At 35.3% G+C, this 23,107-nt stretch overlaps 1 protein-coding gene across 1 annotated transcript in view; it reads left to right on the plus strand.

The window, feature by feature from the left end:
- The window catches only part of LOC150091369 (moesin/ezrin/radixin homolog 1-like), a 220,619-nt gene that overhangs the window by 20,475 nt on the left and 177,037 nt on the right, over positions 1 to 23,107 (plus strand). Inside the window, exons 2-3 of the mRNA XM_090375244.1 lie at positions 2,745 to 2,790; positions 18,781 to 18,864. Of these exons, the coding sequence (XP_090231370.1) occupies positions 2,779 to 2,790; positions 18,781 to 18,864 (96 nt within the window). The 5' untranslated portion in view covers positions 2,745 to 2,778. The remainder of the gene's footprint in view (positions 1 to 2,744; positions 2,791 to 18,780; positions 18,865 to 23,107) is intronic.

Raw genomic sequence — 23,107 nt, forward strand, 5'->3', positions numbered from 1 at the left:
AAATGGTCCATACTGTTTTAGAATACATGGCCATATTTACCATTTGGTCTCACTGCTATATCTGAACAAGGCAAATAAGCCAGGATGTGGATAACTTTATATTTTCGTTTCTGCTGAAGCAACAACAAAATGGTTTGAAAAACAATCAAATCAAGGGTGTATGGCAGAAGTAATGCAACAATTGGACAAGATGCTGTGACAAGTTAACCCATTTGCTGAGTCATATAAACAAATGCATCAAATAACCCAGCTCAATCCTATAATGAATGTTCACATGGCACTTATAGAAGACCCGGATTTAGATAAGAGATGATATGATGCACCTACATCCAAAACAGAGGTTGCTACAATGTTTGTTGGAGAAGACAGGGAACCATCTGCAAATAGAGACATATGCATATATCCCACAGGTGACTGCTATATAATTATATCACTGCTAAACAAGAATGGCAGTGTTCTACCCAGGACCTATTGAATTGAGCGCACTGCCTGGCTAAAATTTAAGTGATTCTCATGGTGCTGTATGGTACTGCTTACCGGTCTCGATAAATATTAATTTGAACATACTATGCGATAGAGATTAATGCGACAGGAGCATATAGCATTTAAATTATGCAATTAATTTTTGCTCCGGTTCGTTTAAGTCACATTTATAAATACAGAAAATTTTATAATATTGCGAATTATTATACTTTCCCATCTGGCTACTTCATAATACCACCCAGCTGGCAAAATTTTCTGAGGAGAACACTGAATGGTAAAGACTGAAGGATCTAGATTAAACTATTTACACCATAATCAGAAAGATGCCGTATGTTACACTGGGTATATCTAGTTTTTATATATTAAAGAATTACCATGTATATTTTTCTCTCTGAATTTTAAATTACAAATCCTGCCATGTATGTTATGAGGATTTGTACTTTGGAGTATTGACACATGAAGAAAATATTTATTCAGTGATGTTTATTTAGTCAACTATATTTACTTACTTACTTATATTTATTTATTTTTTTTTTTTGCAACACATTTCCATTTTTCACTTCTTGAAGTGGTTATATATACTGTAAGAATTAATCATTCTCATATTTTAGCACAATTGGCATTCATTCATTATGTCATAGGCGCCTCCGTAGCCAGGTGGGCAGGAGCAGCAGTGCGTAGCACACGCTTCTTGATTAGACCTCCGGTCTAATCAAGAAGCGTGTGCTACGCACCCAAATACGGAGGTGTGGAAAGGTCAGGGAATGACCACTGCATATCCCCGGAGCAATATGGCCTTAGTTGCTAATGCTCCTAAAAACCAAATAACAAACAAATCATTGTCATAGATTGAAAATAACCTTTCAATACATACCTTTCTGAAATTGAATCAGATAAAATGATCATTCTTTTACTACAGGTGAAAAGCCAAAGGTTATGAAAGAAGCTGAAAAAATCAATTTTTTTCACTACCAATCAGAAAATGTGCCATTAGCAAAAAGGATGACAAAGCAAAAATTCTATATCAGTTGAGAGAAAAAAAGTTTTGAAGTAGTAGTGCTCAGAGGTGCTTTTTTTTTTTTGCTACCATTAACTCTGCATGAGTTTCATAGTCACCATTTGTATATCCTGTTACAGTTGGAATGCTGATCAAGCACCTTATTCATTTCATTCTGTTGCTAATCATTGTCAACTAACAAAAAAAAAAAAAAAAAAAGGTTGAAGGATATAATATATGAACTGCTGGCTACAGAGAAAAAAAAAGCAGTGATATTTAGTAATGTCATGCATCGCTACTAATGCAGAAATTGTTGCCAGTGTTGGAACTTTTTTTTTGTTTTGTTTTTGCAATGGATGTATACACTAGGAATCTATTTAAAATAACTTTTCAGTTATGCATTCTGGTGCTAATAATGTATGGTTACTAATGCATGTCAGTATTGTTAATGGTTACTAAGATATAGCACTGAATTTTAGTAGAAATTCATAATCATCTAGTATCCTTGAAGAAATAGTTATTTCCATCAATGATAAGAAATGTTCTTAGGTGTTGATTTATATCAGGTTTGGTTCTGATTAAACTACTATGGTAGTGATCACTTGTAACAATCATAGTGAATAGGATGATAATTAAAATGGACGTTAGTTTACGAAATGTAAAATGCTTAAATAGCTTCATTGGATTTTTGTCATAAATTAGTTATGCATTTATGGAGATGACTGAGCATATCTTAAAACATCTTGCAATACAGGTGTTGATATGTAGCATATATGGAGTTGATTTTCTCCAGTTATATACTTAGCTATTAAATACAATGTCATGAAGACAAGTTTTTTTGTTTTTTTTTTTAATTTAAAGTTGCATATATGTACAAATATGGTGTTCTGTCAGTTTTTCACTCATTCCAGAGTTCTGTTACTTAAAGAGTTGAAAAGAAAGAAATGCACCAAATTAAATATTATATTCTTGTTATTAAAGTTACATATAGTTTAAGGGCTTGAAATACAAAATCCAACTAGTAGCACAAAGTACTGTATTTTGCTATAAAAGTTGTAACATTATACTTCTAATAAGTGGTCAATCTCTTAAATTCACTAATTTAAAGTGAATATCTTACATAATTATCTTAATGACTTGGGATATCAAAACTTTTTTTTAATATAATTTACTTTCTGTTTCAACATGATTATTTCAATGTTTGAGTTTATTTCATTTGTACAAAAATATTTGAATAAGTAATAAGGTAATACTTTGTTTTCAGATTCTGCTTGGTGTACTGTAACTTTTTTTATAAGATGCCTAAGCCAGTAAGTATTTCATTAATGTAAAACGAATTTGTTTCTAGCCAAACATTTTTATCAGTTTTTCTTTGTATGAATATGAAGTATACAGTATTATAGGTAATTACTAATATTAAAATAAGCATTTAAAATATTCTTTAAACTTTACATCTCTTGTCTATATTTTGAAAAAAGCAAACTACTTTCCATTAGCAAGTGAGTAGAGCCATGAAAACTATTTTTAGATTCACCCACAAATTTAAAAATTAAACAAACAAAAAAAGAAAAAAAAAATCTGGGCTCTTGAGCCTTTAATGGTTAAAGGCAAGCAGAGTTAGATGATTCCAACTTATTGCTGTGATGTGTGCCACCACCAGGAACTAGCTGTGATACCATGAATCTACCATATGTGCATGCAGTACCAGTTTTACTATATCTAGAACTAGTATGCAGCACAATAATTGCTTCTTTCTGTTACATGTGAAGTGTAATGTTAAGGTATTATACAAAGTATTTTAAAAGGGTCTCCTGCAGGTATCTCCACCTTGTCGTTGGTGGGGGGCTAAAGATCTGCCAAAGCTGGGCAGATCTATAGTGAGGAGCCAGACTAAGAGGTACTCTGGCCCTCCAGGTTGTGGGTTGATGCTCCTAATTCATTGTAAAAACTTAGCAATGCTAAAAGACCTGACAAAGCCAGACAGAAAACTCAGACTAACTGGAAAATGGATTTTGAATGTTGGATGCTGGAATGTACAGGGTTTAAATACAAGCCAAGATCAAGTTTTATCGGAATCAAATGAATTAGGAATGGATGTGATTGTTTTGTCGGAAACAAAGAAAGGAAAGGGCAAGGAAATAATCGGGGAGTATGTCCATCTGTTTGAGTGGTGTTATTAGACATAGAACCAAGGCAGGAGTTTCCATACTCATCCATAAAAGAATCAGAAAATTTGACAGTGAGATCTTTTGAATGAACGAATTTTAACTGTGGAATTCAAGATATTTGGAAAAGGAATCTTGATTGTGTTGGAGTTTATGCGCCTACCAATGATACATCTACAAAGTGTAAAGAAGGGTTTTGGAAAGAACTGAAAGAAGTAATGGAAGAAATACCAAGCTCTAGAGATCCCTTTTTAATGGGAGACCTGAACTCAAGAGTTGTACAGGCTGAAGATAGTAAAATTATAGGAAGATTTGGAGAAAATTAAAAGAATGGAGAGAGAATAATTGAATTGTGTGAACAGCTCAAACTGAAGATTGGTAATACTTTTTTTCAACACCGAGAGATACATGGATACAAGAAAGAGGGAAACTGAAATCGATGATAGACTTCGTAATTTTTAAACAGCAAAGTACAATCCAGATTAAAAATGTTAGTCCAAAGGGGAGTAAACTGCAGGTCTGATCACTTTCTGCATTGGTGTTTCGTGGATATACCATAAAGGAAAGAATTATGAATCCAAAAATGAACAAAACAATGATAATAGATTTAACATTGAATCCTTAAAGGAAAAGAGTATTGTGGATCTCTACAGAAGACTAAGCTAAGAATTAACCGAAAGAATACAAATGACGTTTAAGAGCACTTAAAAACAACAGTGATGAAGATTGCAGAAAAGTATTGGGCAGAATGGATAAAAAGACACCAAGTACCTGGATGAATTCAGAGTTAAAAGAATTAATAAAGGAAAAAAAAGATGCATACCTCCAAAAAATATACAAAAATAACACTTGCTGCATTAAAATTTGGGTCAGAAATATCAAGGAAATTCAAAACATCAAAGGGCTGGCTACAGGGGTGCTGTTTATCCCCCTTGTTATTCAAGTTGTATCTGGAAGTGACTCTGGAAGCTTGGTCCCAAAGATTGCAGACCAATGAGATTGTGTGGCTCAAAAAATTACCTTTCAAATCTTTTGTTTGCAGATAACCAAGTACTGATTGTGGAGGATGCTGACAATATGTGCAGAAAGGTATTGGAACAATATAGAGAATGTGGTTTGACAGTAAATTTCAATAAGGCAGAATATATGAATTCAACAGGGGACATTGAGTGTAAATGGAGCACAGATTGTGAAGCAGGTTAAAATATCTAGGAGCTATTGTGCAGATGGATGGTTCATCTGAAAATGAGATTACAGGAAGAATTAATGAGGGAAGAAAGGTCTTGGGAATGTTGAATCCAATATTATGGAGCAATAATATTCTACCAAAAGCCAAACACTTAATATATAATGCAATATTTCAGAGTATCCTACTATATGGATCTGAGATTTGGATTATAAAGGCAAGGAAGAAATTGCCAGCTGTCGAGATGATTTTTGGAGATCTAAATTAGAAAGAGTTATTGTTAGCTATATGGTACAAGGAAGCCTAAGGCTTATGCTGCACCAGCCAAAAAAAAAAAAAAATTCCTGAGTTACCCAGAGAGAGGGGGGGGGGAATCACCAAGAAAGAGTGAGGAATGAAGACATAAGAAAAGAAATGGATGCTCAAATATCATTGAGAAAATAGAACAAAAAAGATTAGAATGGTATGGACATGTTATGAGAATGGAGGAAGGAAGACTACCTAAAAAAAAAGCCATGGAATGGGCACCCTTAGAAGGAAAAGGAGAGGAAGACCTGAAAAGCACATGGATGGATGGAGGGAGTGAGGGTGGCTATGGAAAAGAGGAAATTGAAGAAGGCCGACTGGGAAGACAAAAGAATGGAGAAACAAAATTAGTGTGTGCGTGCACGTGCGTGTATATATAAAAAAAGTTGTGTTGAGGATAACCGTTGATACAACGGAGAAATCTAAGAAGATTTTACAAGTCCTTATGAGAAAAGTGCATCTTAGATGTCAACTACTCAAATTTCATATATTTATGCTCATGAGGACTTGTTGGAATTGATGCTACTTTTATTCTCCCTCAACAATAACTAGTGACTAGAATTTGCATGCTTGAATGACTTGTTTTCAATGAGTCATGCATAAAATCATCAAGTTTCTTGCATGAGAAGGTGTGTATGAGTGGATTTTAGGGAGGCAGGCCAACCGGACTTCTCCTAAATCTTCTGTAATAGAGAGATATTGGATCCATCAGTGTTTTAGGCTGAGTGTCTTGATAACACACAGGCGCCTCCGTAGCCAGGTGGGAAGGAGCAGCAGTGCGTAGCACACGCTTCTTGATTAGACCAGGGTTCGAGCCCGTCACCACCAAATACGGAGGATGCGGAGAGGTCAGGGAATGACCACCGCATATCCCGGAGCAATATGGCCTTAGTTGCTAATGCTCCTAAAAACCAAATAACAACACCTGATAACACGCAGGATACCTGTACCTGTTCCCCTCTAAGCCCCTTGGGTAGCACCTTGTATGAAAAAAATGGTTGGGTTGCATATTGAGTACTGCATACACATCTGGAAGTTGTATTTTTCAAAGGATGTGGATCTCTTGGAATGGATGCACAGATTAGTCGGGCATAGTGGGTGCAACAAAATTATTCAGGGACACAAAAAAATATTTTCTTTTCAGGAAAAACTTCAGTTCTTCAAATTACAATACTTGCAACTAGGCACCTTAAAGAATACCTGGCTTTAAATGGATTGACTAAACTAAACACTGATTACATCTTTATTCTTTCTCAGACAACACATCTAAGAGGACAAATTGTAGGATAGATGTGCAGAAATTTGTTTTGAGTAAATGATTGTTGGAACAGACTTCCACCTGTTATTATGGAAGTGAGTGGTCTGAACAAATTTAAGGATTACAAATTATTAGAGGCATATAGATGGTGGGTAGTTTTTTTTTATATGTTGCTGCATAAGCTTTTTTTTTTTTTTGCTGTTGCTCCATAAGTTTGCTTCCTTGCATAATGTACCCACTTGTAATACTATCTAGCCTTGTGTTAGTCATGTGGGGTCAATTTGACCTCACATGAATTACTTGCTGCTCCGTCACTTGGATGGAATAGTTTCACTACATCTACACAGCAGAAAATTCTAATAATTATTATTGAAAGTGTTTACATTGAATTCTCTGCAGAAAATTCTAGAAATGTCTTCATTATCCTATAATAAGGAGAAATTCACGATTAAGTTAAACCTAATTATAGACACGTTGATTGACATGTCATGAAGGGTTATTGACAGTAACTTTGCTTTACCGCCACATGCAATTTCTCCAATTGGTAATGCTCTCTGGCTTCTAGTGATGCATCGTCTGGAATTAAATTGTTTATATGTGCACTTCATTTCATGCCGCAGGTACTCCTGTTACTGACATGCTCTCATCTTGTCAAAACTATTCTGCAGATTTTCATTTCCAATGCAATGCAAATGATAACCCAGTGATAACCTCTGTTTAGAAAGCAATAACAATTAATAAAGTTTATTAAAAACTAATATAATTAAAGATTGTAACGAATGGGCCTTGTGTACTGGGGTTCATGGTTAAGAAAAATATATACATACAATGATAACCCAGTTAAATATAAATTAGGAATAAATATAAAATAATTATAATTAAAGATTTATCTTCAAAGAAAATAAATTATGCATTCTCAGCTGGAGTTACAAATAGTCTAGATATGAGTCAAAACACTGCCTTAAAGGAAAGCTTTCTTGTCAATCACAATTACAAAAGATCAATGAGAGAAAAAGATTCGGTACACCATGAATGTCAAAAGAAGTTGATGTGGTAAAAAAATAAAAGCATTTAGTGGAGGTTTTCATATTGTGTACCATCAAGGTGACTTGTATGCTGATATGATTCAGTGAAGTGTTACAATTTCAAATATTTATTACTCATAGCAGAAGCTGTATGACTTTTGGAGTAAATTGTGGACTTATAAATTTGTTGGCCAGGTGGCTTCCTATTGTGAATTCTGAAGGCTAAAAAACATAAGTTTCCCTTACAGCATTCAAAGGTATCTGCTAGCTACAAGCAGAATTTGTAGATAAAAAGTTGCTGAACTGGGCTATTGGAAGACTTAAATATTACTTAACTTAATGCTTTAGCTTAAAATACAATTGTATTAATAAAATAAATTTTTCATCTAATAATACTGTTTGGAGAACAAGGTTTTTTTTTTTTTTTTAACTCAAATAGAAACAAATTTATTTCTAAAAACAGTATTTGTCAATATCATTAAAATGCAAATATAAAAAAATGACTTAAAAGCTTGTATTATAAGCCAATTTTTGTATAGTCATAGGAGTTTGTTGACAAGATCCTCGTTAGATTTCCAACAAGATCCTCATTACGCTGATCTTTGATTTCCTGTGAAGTTAAAAAGAAAAGAAACAGCCAAAAAAAATGCCATGTCAAATGCCTTGAAGACATTCTTATGTTTTTTTGTGTACTCGGAGGAAGTCATCAAAAGGACTTTAACATCTTGGTTTGCAGACCATTGTTTCCTTTTTAATCTGTTCTTCACTGTGGACTTAGTTCATCGCTAAGTCCATGAAATTTGTTTCAAGTATTGAAAACTACATTCTTTGTCCAGCACTTTTATGAAGCTTTCCATTAAGCCTAATTTAATATGCATACTAGAACAAAATCTTTTCCCTATTAACTATGGTTTGTAGAATTCCAGGAACATAAGTTTCCAAGATGAACAAGTCTTGATTCTACCCTTTATTCTGCTGTCCTGTTCACCCAAGAAATGGAAATTTCTGTGAAAACAAGTTAAAAACTTAGTGAAAGAGTAACCACTTACAGATCAGAAACAAATCTTCCACATTATCCTATGTAATTAATTTTTTGTGTTGAATTATTCCATATTTTTGTAGCTTTCCTTCAAAGGATAACATAATGTATGGGTGAAATTTGTAGTGCTTTTTTTGCATGGTGCTTTATAAGCTTGCTTTTTTGCATCATTTGCCACTACTAATACTAATAACAGTTGGTATAGATGAATAGGTATACCCATTATGCAACAAAAATTTAAATTCTTTAATGGTTGCCACTTGTCACTGAAATCTTTGTACTACATTTGTCTATAGAAATGGTCTGATTTGCATGTGATGTGTACTGAAAAATGCAGAATAACTTGGGGAGGGACTCTATTGTCTTCACCTGATATAGGCCAACTACACACTTGATTAAAGAGCACTTCAGGAATTAGCATTAGTAGAGGCATATGATGCAAGAAAGCAAGCTTATGCAGAATCAGCCAAAAAAAAAAAAAAAAACTCCAATCTCACCCCTCTGTTTGTTCCAAATATTTGTCCAGCTCAGCCTTAAACTTATTTAGGCTATCAACTTCCACAACAAAGGATGGAAGTCTGTTCCACCAATCAACTACCTGCTGGTTAAAGGCTAATTTCTGCACATCTATCCTATATTTGTCTTTCCTCAATTTGAATTTATGCCCCTCAGGTGATTATTCTGAGCAAGAGGAAGAATCCCATCAGCATTGAGCATGCTTAAACCATTCAAGGCTTTATACACCTCTATCAGATCACCTTGCAGATACCTAGTCTCCAGACACTGTAATTTGAAAACTTAAGCCTTTCTTCGTAAGAGCAACCCTTTGTTCTATTCACTAATTTTGTTGCCCTTCTCTGTACTCGTTCCAACAGCTTTACATCCTTTTTAAAATTAGGCCTCCAGACCTGTATACAGTACACAAGGTGTGGCCTGACTATTGTGTTATACAAGAGGATAATCACTTCCTTATCCCTGCTAGAAAAATTCCTGTATATCATTGAAAAGACACAATGAGCTACTCTTGCAGACTGTCTGCACTGCTCCGATAACTTCATATCTGCCTGCACAATTACCCCCAGGTCCTTTTCGTTCTCTACCACTGTCAGTGTAGTACCAAAGAGTTGATATGTTACTCTGGGGTTACTGCTTGCCATATGTAGTACTTTACATTTGTAAATGTTAAAATTCATTTGCCACCTCTCAGCCCATCTGCTCAACTTTTCTAGATCCTGTTGCAGCACCGTACTGTCATTAGTGTCCTTAACAACCCTGCCAACCTTTGTATCATCTGCAAACCTGGACATTAAGCTTGATATACTTCGTCAATATCATTTATAAATACAGAAAACAATGGACTGAACACTGAACCCTGAGGGACTCCACTAATATCATTAGTCCACAATGAGCAGTGTCCATTGATTACCACTCTGTCTTCTGCCACTCAACCATCCCCTTATCCATAGCAGCAATTTGCCTCCAATGCCACACTGCTCCAATTTGTGCAGCAGTCTTCCATGTGCAACAGTATCAAAAGCCTTTCAAAGATCCAAGTATATAATATCAAAGTTATTCCCTGCATTTAGTTCCTTTGTGACCACATCATAGTATCCTATCAAATTAGTCAGGCAAGACTTTCCCTGTGCACAACAAAACCATGCTGTGTCCGAGCTATAACTGAAGTCTTGTATAGATGATCCTGCAGTGCTTGTTTAACCAGTGCCTCTATTAATTTTCCTGTAACAGAAGTTAAACTAACAGGTCTATCATTACTTGTTTCCCTTTGATCCTCCTTTGTGAATTGGGGTCACATTTGCACATCTCCAGTCCATGGGTATCTCCCCTGAGTCCAAAGAAGCTCTCATAATTATTGCTAAGGGTTTGCTTACTTCCTTTGCTGTCTCCTTTAATATAACTTGTAGATGGTTTTGTAAAGGGAAAATCATGTTTAACAAATCTGGTTTGCTATTTTGAAAGGGTCACTCACAAGCTGGATTTAGGGAATAATTTCAACATTGTTTATTTAGATTTCAGCAAAGCTTTTGATTCAGTCCCACATGAGCAGTTGGTTTATAAGCTGGAACAGGTTGGAATTACTGGGAAAATCCTTAGATGGATAGCAGGATGGCTTCAGGACAGGAGGCAGAGGGTTGTGATAAATGGCTATTCCTCAGATTGGGTTGATGTAAGAAGTGGGGTTCCCCAAGGATCAGTATTAGGACCAGTTGTTTTTAATTTTCATAAACAACATCGATTAAGCGATAGAGGGTGTGATGTCTAAATTTGCAGATGTTAAAATTGGTAGAGTAGTTAATGATCACTGTCAAACTGAGCTTCTTCAGTGAGACCTAGACAGACTTCAGGAATGGTCAGAAAAATGGCAGCTGTGCTTTAATCCAACAAAGTGTTAAGGTATTACACCTGGGAAACAATAATCCCAAAATAACTTATTCACTTGGTGGAGTTCAACTAAACCCAGTACTGGAGGAAAGGGACTTGGGTGTTACGATACGGTCAGACATGAAATTCTCTGAGCATTGTAAACAGGTTGCAAGGAAGGCCCATGGTGTCCTATTGATGATTTATCGAACTTTTGCAAGTAGAGATAGGGACGTGATGATCCCATTATATAAGGCTTTTGTTAGACCACACTCGGAATACTGTGTTCAAGTATGGAGACTGCACCTAAAGAAAGATATATAAGCTTCTTGAAAGAGTGCAAAGATGAGGAACTCGCCTGGTGAGATCGGCAAAAGGGTGTCCATATGAAGAAAGACTTCGAATATGTGGGTTGCAGAGTTTGGAAACTAGGCACCTTAGAGGAGATTTGATTGAGGTGTTTAAGGCTGTGAGAGGCATTAGTAAAATGATTGAGGATGTAATTTTCAAGGTTATAAATGATGCTAGAACTAGGGGACATAAATTCAAGTTACGGGGGGAAATGTTTAGATTGGACTGCAGGAAGTTTTATTTTAGCCAACGAGTTATAAATTACTGGAATAAGTTGCCTTCATGGGTGGTAGAGGCTGACAGTTTGGGGAAATTCAAAGGTCATCTGGATAGTACCTTTGGGTCAGGGAAGCTCATAGGATGATAGGTTTAATTTCCTTTTCTTTTACTAATTATTATTAATTTATTTTATTATTATTTTTTGTCTTTTTTTTTTTTTTTGCTGGTGCTACATAAGCCATGGGCTTTCTTGCACCATGCGGCCATTACTAATACTAACCCCGGGTGCTTTTTTTGTTTATCTTCAACAATTTTTCCTCCACTTTCCTCAGTTATTACAAAATCATCTAGCTCACTAGTATCATCTAGCTCATGTAGATGCAAAATACTCATTTGGTTTGTTAGCCACCTGGGCAGGATCAACAACAGTTGAACCATCAATGTCTAGTGGACCAATCTGATTTATCCTTTTCCTTCTAGAGTTTACATAGGTAAAGAACTCTTTGCATCCTTTGCCAAAGATTTCTCATAATCTGCTTTTGCCTGCCTAATCTCCTTTGTGACTTGGTTACAATCCAGCTTATATCTATCATAGGCTTCCATGTCACCCATTAATTTATATGTATCCCATGCATTTTTTTTTCTGTGCCACATGTCTTATTAGTTCATCTGACATCCATTTAGGCCTAAACCTTGAACAATATTTTTTAGGTATGTAAATTCTTTGAATGCTTCCCATTTTGAATTTGCTGTTGGTAACATCATCAGTTGGTCCCGCCGTGTAGAATTTAAATACTGTCTCAGACCCCCGTAGTTGACTTTGCGAAAGCAAAAACCCTTCTGTTTACCCCTGATGGTAGTTACCTCTGAGTAAATCCCTCTTTAGCACGCTGTGATCACTGCCACCTAGTGGTTCCTTTATCTGCAGATTCTTAATGCATGAAGAATCACTACAGATAATCAGATCAAGAGTATTATTACTCTAGTTGCCTCCTGAACATGCTGATGTAGAAAACAATCATCCAATAAATCCACAGAAGCCTTGCTAGTGAGTGTGATCAATCCACAAATTCCAGTCAATATCTGGGAAATTAAAATCCCCCATTATAAGACTCTGATTTACTAGCCAACTCTTTCCCTGTACAGTGTCTTATTATACTCATCAGAGTCATTAGGCCTATAACACACTCCTACTCAATTTTGATCTCCCAATGCTTATGTCACACCAAACTGACTCGACACTGCACTGTCCAGCAATGTCGACTTGCTTCACTTCCTTGGATTTTGTGTGTTTCTTAACTAATAGCATAACTCCTCCTCCCTTCTTATCCTTTCTCTACACATTGTACTCTGCAAATTCCAGTTCTGCATTCCTTATATCTGTGTGATACCACATCTCTGATATCTCAACAGTATCTGCCTTTGATGTGAATTCTTCCAATTGCTGATGAGAATCAGCAGAAGTCTCCAAACAAGTGATAGATGCTGGTGTGTCATGATAAGCTGTTATGAAGGACTCCATTATGCAGCAGCTTAGCGTTTAAGCTATATTTTGAGCTTATTAAAGGAACTGCTCTTCAGATTATGCCTGTGATCTTGATCATCTATTAAGTCATGAATATCACTGCAAAACGTGATCTGCTCTATTAAATGTTAATGCTTTTGGTGATGCGGATATCCAGATATGGTTGTGTGAAAAGTTTCATATCTAATCTGGAACCCAAGAGTCCATTGTGATTGTCAGAAATATGTTTCTCAAATCAGCTCATATGGTACCACTAACCAAATGATTTTGGCTTTCTTGTTTTTGTGTATTCTGAAGTCCAGGTTTGCAGAGTCTTATAAATTGGTATGTCGTCAGAAAGAACTGCTGGCAACACTGGTAGGCAGTTTGGGATATTAGATTTTCTAACTTTTAGATGAAAAGCCAATGATCTTGGTCCAGTCACATCATTGGCTTGTATTTTATTTTTGCATTCAATCATTGTTGAAGTTATCACATAAGGTGTACCTCAGATATATCGAGAAGGCTCATCTTTTTTCTTATTTTGCAGCCAGAATTCTGATAGTTATCTTAATCATAGAAGAAATTGTTCTTTTGTTTTGTGTGTAATTGCTGTTCATTTACATACTTGACACACAAACTATCAGGATTATTAGCATATCAAAATATTAATACATTAGTCTCAATTATCTTGAGTGGATAGAAAATAAATTTACCCAGATAATCTGAAACTCTGGATAATCTTCAAAATGAAAGAAAAAGTGATTGTGACAAATGTAAACTTATTTATGTGTTTAAATGAATATTTACATATTTATTTACATACTGTATTCCTATTTATAAAGGTTTACTACAACGTGAGATTTGATGTAAAATATAATATGAACGATTTTTTTTCCCTCTTTTCAAAAAATGAAACCGTGCTTTCTTGATTTAGAAATTAAGAGAAACAGCAGATATTTTCTTAGTACCTTTGATCACAAGCGTTCCTGGGAATGCTTGTGATCTTGATTATGTATCCTTGCACATTCCTGATTATGTATCCTTGCACATTCCATTACTACTATATAAATTTTGACACAAGACAAGTAGAATAATTATAGGCGACACTTCAGCACCTTTTTCATGTTTATTGGGCACCTCCGTAGGCAGGTGGGCAAGAGCAGCAGTGCGTAGCACACGCTTCTTGATTAGACCGGGGTTCGAGCCCGTGCCCACCAAATACGGAGGATGTGGAAAGGTCAGGGAATGACCACCGCATATCCCCAGAGCAATATGGCCTTAGTTGCTAATGCTCCTAAAAACCAAATAACAAACAACTCTTGAGAAATGGAATGGAATTTTCATCGACCACAGTTGCAATACTAGAAGTATTTGCTTCTTGTTTTAAAGTTCCTTTTTTCAACCACAAATCCTTGGTTATTTATTTTAATAATAATATTTCGAAATACTGATAATTGTAAAAAAAAAATTTATACTACAAGGAAGCGAGTTTAATTATGATAACGGTTCGCTTCTCCTTTTTCTTCAACCTGTGTACTTCAGGCTAAATTGCATACAAATGGCTTATATGATCACTACATTGCTACTTTTTCATAGATATCATTACTTCTATGCATACGTCTCTATGCAAAAGCCTGCCAAAATAAAATATTCCATGGTCTATTTGATTATTATTAGTCTGTCAGTATATTAATAACCGAAAAAAATGAAATGTTAAAAATTATAATGATACAAAAGTGGGGTATGCTGCAAATATGCAAAATTTATTTTATTTTTTTAAAATTATTAATTACATCTTTTCACGGAACACTTGTTCACATCCCATGGAACAGTTTGGGGAATGTTGCTCTGAGGTTCTGCAATATCAACCTCAGTAGTAAGACAGCCAGTTTTTTCCTCACCTGCTATTCAAAGCTTCAGCCTTGGCTAGAGGCAATGCCAGCTCCTTAGGTAACATTTCTTCCCTGCCCCCCTCCAAATAACAAGATCAACACAAAACCAGCAACTAAGAGAAATGGAATTTACAGCTAGTAGTTTCTCATAGACTTCCTAGTCCAATCATCAGGGACTGTTAATTTATTGACAGCACTGAAGTTGCTGTTCATTATTTCTTTTAATTTTTCTTTCTGTATATTTCCACCTTAGCAACATTTAAATTTATTTATTTTTTGGAATTATTAGCCAGATGAAGCCGAGAGGTTTGAAACGTGGCCTGTACAATATCAACTCTGCAAAGTCTATCGCACCTTCCAAAGCAGAATTCTTTAAAATGTGGCAAAATTTGCAATAAAAAAAAACAAAAAAAATCAACATTTTATGATTGGAAATATTAAGAGAGCAATCCAGCACTAATCTAGCTAATAATTCCAAAAAAAGTGACATTTCTCTATTTATATGAATTGCATACAGTATTTATTTTGTCCTTTAAATCTTACAGGCTTCAAAAACAGTTTAAACTACATAGACAGTGCAATGGACTTAATTTTACAACACAACATACTTGACTTTACTTGGTTTTTGATTACTTTCAAATTGAAGGCCTCATCAAAAGGCTATCAGCTGCTTGTTTAAAAATTAGACTTCTATGGCAGCCTGTTTCAGGTCTGACTTGTCCCTCATCAAAGAGGGACCAGTCAGACCTGAAACCTCATCAAAGAGTAGGTGGTCTAGTAGTGGCAACAAAACAGTTGTAAAGAAGTTGTTCGATGTGAGCTGCCATATGTTATAGGAAGTTGTAGTTTTTGAACTTTTAATATAGCTAAAACCATGTCTTATTTGAGTTTTGTCACTAGAGACTATCTGCTGTCTGATGAGGGACTGGTAGTCTTGAAACACTGTCACAGCAGCCTCATCTTTTACACTTTTAGGAAGGTGATCTTCTAGAAAGTAGTGCAATACCAAGGCAACTAATTATAATGACTTCTTCTGCTGTGAGAATTAAGACACATTACATTATTAATGTGTTTAAATCCAATTGCATGGCAAAACTGATGGAAGGATTAGATAGTCCTGCAGACTTATACTTTCTTTTAAGAATTGCCCTTGCCTCTTTCCACACATCGCAGTCATGATAAGGCACATCCGTAGCCAGGTGGGAAGGAGCAGCAGTGTGTAGCACACACTTCTTGATTAGACCGGGGTTCGAGCCCGTCACCACCAAATACGGAGAATGCGGAAAGATCAGGGAATGACCACAGCATATCCCGGAGCAATATGGCCTTAGTTGCTAATGCTCCTAAAAACAAAATAACAAACAACAGCAATCATGATATTTTGTGTGTAGCATCATACATATCTCTGTACTAAAGGTGTAAAATTTCATCCGTATCTTAATTTGTTTTTCTCTTACAGAGCTGAATGTGTGACAAAGTTGAAGACAGCTGTAATCCGGTATCTGTTCTTGAAGGGGAAATCTAAAGAAATCCACGAGGAGATGACTGCTGTATATAAGGATGAAGCCCCATCCTAGCATTGTGAAGCACTGGCATAGACAACTTAGGTGTGGTTGTCCCCATTCAGCAATCGATGACAGCAAGATCAGAAAAATGGTCGTTAATCATGGAAGATTTCCTGATATATGTGCGAATTGTCCCAGGTTAAGATTAGTGTGGGCTCTGTTGAAACAGTCCTTCATGACCAACTCCATTTACGGAAATTGAGTCCAAGATGGATTCCCCGTTTATTGACTGGTTTCCAGAAGGCTGATCGACAACAGAAATCATAAGAGTTGTTAGCCCTGTACCACAAAAATGAGGAAGACTTTCTCTCGTCTAATCACTCAGGATGAAAGTTGGATACACCATTTCGACCCTGAAAGTAAAAAGCAGTCTATGGAATGGTGACATCAAGGTTCCCCACCCCCAAGAAGGCAAGGGTCCAAGCGTCAGTAGGAAAGGTCTTGCTGACAGTGTTTTGGGATTAGAAAAGCGTAATAATGACTGATTACCTGCTGAAAGGTAGAACAATTACAGGTGCCTATTGTGCCAAATTACTCACAAAATTAGGGGAGAAAATCAAAACATGTAGGTGTGGCATGTTGTCCAAAGGTGTGAGAATGCTTCAAGACAATGTCCCAGTTCACACTTCTGAAATTGCAACAACACAAGTGGCCACTTGTGGATATGAAATACTGCCCCATCCAGCCTACTCACCCGATCTTGCACCATCGGACTTCTTGTTTCTTTCCCTCAAATCATTTCTTTAAGGGACCCACTTCCCTGACGACGAGACACTCATTTCTGCAACAGAGGTCATGGTTCAAAAGACCAACCTCACCACTTCTACAAAAACAGTATCCGTAGCCTCATCCATTGATCGGAAAAATGTGTGAATCTGCACGGTGGCTATGTAGAGAAGGACTAAAACCTGTGCCAAGAATCAATAGGCTAGCACCTCTGCAGCAAGGTCAGTGCGATTCTTTATTGAACTATCCTCATATTTATTAACTTTGAATTGCTCTCTCTCGCATTCAGCTGGTTGTGCAGGGCTTGCATAACCTGATGACTTTGTCACTTTAAAACAGCTGGGAGCAAAGAGATTGAAAATGCCCAGTGTGGGTACAGCTGGAAAAATGTATACCTTTGTTAAATCTAAGGTTAGATTTAATTTCACACAACCACTGTTATTTTGTTGCTGCTGTAATTAGTTATATAGTAATAGTCATATAGTGCAAGTAAGCACCAGACTTTTGCTGTACTGGCCAAAAGAAAATACAAATTATTTGCTTCTCTTCTCACGTAAGTAACTACCAGTTAAACTTTGAATTTATTTAAGCTGTCAGCCTCAGCTACCTGTGAAGGTAACTTGTTCCAGCAATCAACGACTTGCTGACTAAAAGAAAACTTCCTACAATCTAGTCTAAAGCTTTTTTCTTTCTAATTTGAGTTTATGCCTCCCCCACCCCAAGTTCTGGTATTCTTTATAACAGTGAAATTCTGCCTTCATTTATTTTACTAACCTCAATTAGGTCACCTATGAGTTGCCTGGTTGCCAAGCTCTGTAGCCCGCATAATCAGTCTTTCCTCATATGGTCACCCTTTTGCCGATCTCACCATGTAATTGCCTATCTTTGGATCCTTTTAAGAAGCTCAACATCTTTTATTCAGAAGTCTCCATACAGCTTGCCTGTGCATGACTAATGCAGTTATAACATGCTGTTCCATGTCACTCACTTTGCTTCTGCTCTCTACTAACATCATGGAAGAGTGCTTAGTGAGTGACCTTGACAGCCTGTCATTTTTCTCTGCTATAATTATGTTGGGTAATGCAAAACTTAATATTTGTTAGGTCTGAGAAATTGAATTTATCCACAGTACATTATTAAAATGCCACGAAAGATTGCCTCATTATAATAATTCTTCTTGAAGAAGAATTTTTTTTTCTGTTGCAAAAGTATTTTCTCTGAAGCATGTCTGTTGGTATTCTGATAACAATTGCCATGACTGCTTATTGTCATTTGTTTGTATTTAGTAAATTGGAAGATTATTTACATTTTAATCATTAGTGCTGTGCTAGTTAATATAATAATTTACAGATGTTAATGAGTTGTTGTTAGTACTTAATATTCATTGACATCTGCTTTTCTAAAACTGCTCAACCACTGTGTATACTTCTAAAATCTGGCATTCTCAATGTCCAGATGGTACCATATTTAGTGTTTTACTGTATATCTGTTTACTTAAGCCATCTAAATTAATATGGATATAACAGCCAGTGGTCATTAAAATTTTATTATGCATTCAGAATATAAATAAACTGAAAATCAGCATGAAAATGAATCCTAGAAAATTTGAAATTTTATTTTCATAAGAAATTGATTGAAATAGCAGAATAAAATAGTGAAAAATTAATTGCATCATGTTTTAGGTAAATGTTCGTGTTCTTACAATGGATGCTGAACTTGAGTTTGCCATCCAGCCAAATACCTTAGGAAAGCAGCTTTTTGATCAAGTAAGACTATGGAATAATGAAAATTTCATTTTTCTTATTTAATTATTTTACTCTCATTAAAAACAATTCAAGTAATAAAGTTTCTATTTCTTGAATGTATTTTATTTAAAGTGATAGTGAATATATTTTTAAATATATGGTAAAAAAAGCTGTTTTTATTTGTAATGAATTAGTTTTATTCCAGTCTGATTCCGGTAAACTTTTCCCTTTGTCCAAAGAATACATGAAATGGTAAAAATATCCATTTGTAGTAACATCATGTAGGTTCTTAGACTATGTTGATATCATGTGTTTTCAGGAATATTAGCATATATGCATAATGCTCTTGTCTTTACCATGTCTATCCATTCATCCATCTATGCATGTGTAAACCTAATGGTTGGCTTTTCATTAAAATTAGGCCAATAGAAATCTGGCAATTTATTTCTTTGTCTATTCATCTGCATGTAATAACTTTGTTCTCAGCAGATGGATTTTCATGTAATTGCATATGTGGATCATTTGGAACAATTTATTGAGCCTTCACTATGTTGTCTATTAATATTGTTTTTTTTTGCCATGGGCTGATTGGAGGAACAAATGGGAATATGGCATATGCACAGAAATGAAATTCTATTGGTTTATACATAAATCATTGCTTTTTTTTTTTTTTTTGTTTCTTTCTGTGTGCATTTTTCCTTTTTTTTTAAGTAAATCATGAGTTATTACTATTGCTAACGAACCTGGAAGTTAATGCACTGTGCACATTAAATTGTTGAATTTGCTTTTTATGCTTTATATAATAGAAGAAATCTTTATCTTATCAGCAGAGACAGTAACTTATCCTAAATCTGTGTAGTGTGCACTTGTTTGTCCTCACTATATTCCCTTATAACTTCCTACATCAACATGCTAAATAATAACCCTTTTGCAGATGCTTTGGTGTAAACTTTATACCAAAAACAGAACCTTTAATTAAAAAAAAATAATAAATAGAATTTACAGAAGTTTGAATTTTAGTATTCCTCTACTGTGGTGTTCACTTTTAATTGGAAAAGTATAGGTGTAAACTTCTTTCCAGATCCACGTTTGTGTGAAAATTGTGCCACATAAAAAAAAAAAAAAAAAAAATGTCCATTGGGTAATTTTCAATGGTTTTGATTTTTCGCTGGTTTTGCTACATACGCATTGTGTGAATAATGAAAAGAAATAGGTATATAGTGGTATAGTAATAATTCATTTAATTTATTAATATATGTAATTCTATATTTAATATATAGATTATATACTAATTGAATTCATAATTATGGCACATACATAGGTTAAGTAATGTATTTCAGGTTATATTACAGTTTAAAGCCTGTATGTGTTCCATGTATAGCTCATTCAGGACCAATTATTATTAATTTATACAAAAATCTCATACACACCTTTTGAAAAGTTATTAAAATCGATCCTGAGAAACATCCCTAATAGCAATATTATAGTCAACAATGAAACTACTGAATAACAGTGTGTAACATGTATGGATACAGACTTTTGACTTGCACTTTACAAGTATAAAATCAAATCAACTTTAAATTGGCCCTGATTGAATTATGTGGAACATGTAGCCATAAACTGTAACATAACTTACTGGAATACATTGCTTCACCTATGTATATTCCATAATTATGTATTCAATGGAACTTCCCTTATCTACAAATTAACACATTCACTTTTGTGATGCAAATATGTGCCATTAAAAAATCCACTTGGAAAGGAAAACCGCCTGATTAAGAACTTTTTCTTCCAGTTTGACAGAACAAAAACTGGATATTTTTGTAGAGAAACCTTCACCAGTGGCCATAGTGAGAAGAAAGCTCAGATATGTTTTTGCCTTACAGTCTGGATTGATTCAATCCTGTGGTTTCACTTCTGGGCCAAAAAAGCTTCTTGCTGAAGCCAGTAGTGAAAGTGTTCAAAGGGATGTCCGTGGGTAGTCAGGCTTCATGTATAATTGCTAACCTATACCTCTATTCTTCCATTTTGTAGGGGATATATTTATCCTCAACTATCAATTTCAGTAAATTATATCCTGAAGAACTTTCATTTAAAGAAAAAGAACACTTCAGATCATATTAATTACCTAAACCTTAAAATTGATATCTCCACTTCAAAGGATATACGTGTATATAACAAAAGGGATGTTTCAAGTTCTTTAGGTGCCTTACTCGCTGCTCCTCTAATATTTGAAAATCAGTACATGTTAATACTATTCTGTCCCAGTGACTCAGAATTGCTTCTATAAATAACAAGTGTAACCTGTATATCCTTTTATAATAATAAATGGGCTTTTAATAAATTTCTAATTTTATATTGTTTTAGAAAAACTATAAATATTACTAATTAAAAAAAAAAAAATTGCCAAACCTCTACCCAGCTGGTGAATTAGATTCAATCAGGTTTTCAAACTATGTATTGTATATAGCATACACTGCTATTTTTCACAAATAAAGTTCACACATGGCAACTTCAGCTCAAGGTCTTTTTATAGGAATAGGAAAGTGACCCTAAGTTTACCTGATATAATACCATATCTTGGCTCTCACTTTCAGCTATTCTATAATATTCATTTTTATTTTTTTTTTAAAGGTTATTAGATTTATTTGAAGATGAATGAGAAACTATATCTGCTTATGTCACTATCTCTTTACCTTTATGGAATTCAGGTTCTGTCTTTCCTGCTCCATCAGCCATTCTTACTACTACATTTTAATTTTGTTGTGTGAACCTAATTACCTGTTGGGCTATATTCAGGCACAATATTATACATTTTGTGTTCAACACAGATTGTCCTTTCCAAAAAAAATTTCCCTATATGTGCTAACATTTGTTGATTATTTCTTTTGATCAGTAGCTGCAGTTCACATGTTGTTTGGGCATGGTAAGTCTGTTCACTACTTTTTTTTTTTCTTTTTTCTCTGCTAATATTTTCATTTTGTTCTCTGTTGGGCTAATGATTAATCAATGTGTGTAATTCTGATGTAAAAAAATTAAAATTATATTACTAAATTATAAATAATCCATACAATTTATATATATATTTTCCAGATTTGCATCACTGGGATCCATTGCTCATACCTTAGTTCCAGGGTTACATCTCTGGAATCTAGCATGTGTAGCCATTTGACAAGACCCTTGGTAACTTGATAAGGGGAACCCTGGTGAGTGAGGGGGTCATCCCTAATACACCACTTTTGCCTCTGCTTTGACAAGATGGGAGGTCCCAGACTGGCTCGACTGAGTTCATTCGGCGGGTGGTTCTTATGCTAGGGTCAACTGCATTCGAACAAGTCTCCCTCCCTCCTGGACATGGTCGAGACTTGTTGGAAATGTGGTTATGATGCTCTAAGTAAGCTTTGCATCCCATTCGTATACACAGTACCTGCTAGTTCACAAGTGGGCATCCCCTCCATGGTGGATGAGGTAATTAGGGAATTAAATTTTTATTTTACTCTCATGAGTAATTTAAATCTCATTTTTCTCCCCTACACTAATAAGGCCCCTGCTCACCATTTGGAAGACACCAATTCAAAAAGACCCAGAATGGAGGATAGACAACCATGAGTGACACTGCTTTTGCTTATTCTCCATTTCACTGGTGAGTAGGTTGGAAAAATAACATCCTTCTTTGTCCAGAAAGGATTAGAAGGGTTGGCAGGATCTCTAAGATCTGTCAAAAGACTATGTTCTGGAGATATTTTAATTGAGACTGCAAGCCCAAAACATGCACAGCAATTTCTAAAAGCCACATCAATAAGAGAATACCTATCATTGTAACCCATCATAAAACTCTGAACTGCTCATATCAGAGTAGGATCTTCATGTCTCTGAAGATCTGCTCTGAATTAAAAGATCAAAGTGTGACAGCTGTCAAGAGAATATAGATGCAAAAGGATGGGAATCCTTGTTTCTATGAGAGTTCTCATCGTAACATTCAACACCAAGTGGACTCAAGTCAGGTTGCTTAAACTGCCCAGTGAGGATTTATATTCCAAACCCACTGAGGTGTTTTAAATGCCAAAAGTATGGCCACTTTCAAACAGTGTATTGTGACTCCTCTGCCTGTGCTTGATTTGGTGCCAAAGACTATGAGAGCAAGGAATGTTCAGCTTCATAAGGCAATATATATGATTTGCCAAGGAAAGCACCCTGCATACTCTCAAACATGCCAGCAGTGGAAGGAAGTAAAACAAATTTAAAAACTAAAAACAGCTGAACA

The sequence above is a fragment of the Mastigoproctus giganteus genome, chromosome 1, assembly GCF_048544385.1.
Source record: "Mastigoproctus giganteus isolate SK-2022 chromosome 1, ASM4854438v1, whole genome shotgun sequence".
Lineage (NCBI taxonomy): Eukaryota > Metazoa > Arthropoda > Arachnida > Uropygi > Thelyphonidae > Mastigoproctus > Mastigoproctus giganteus.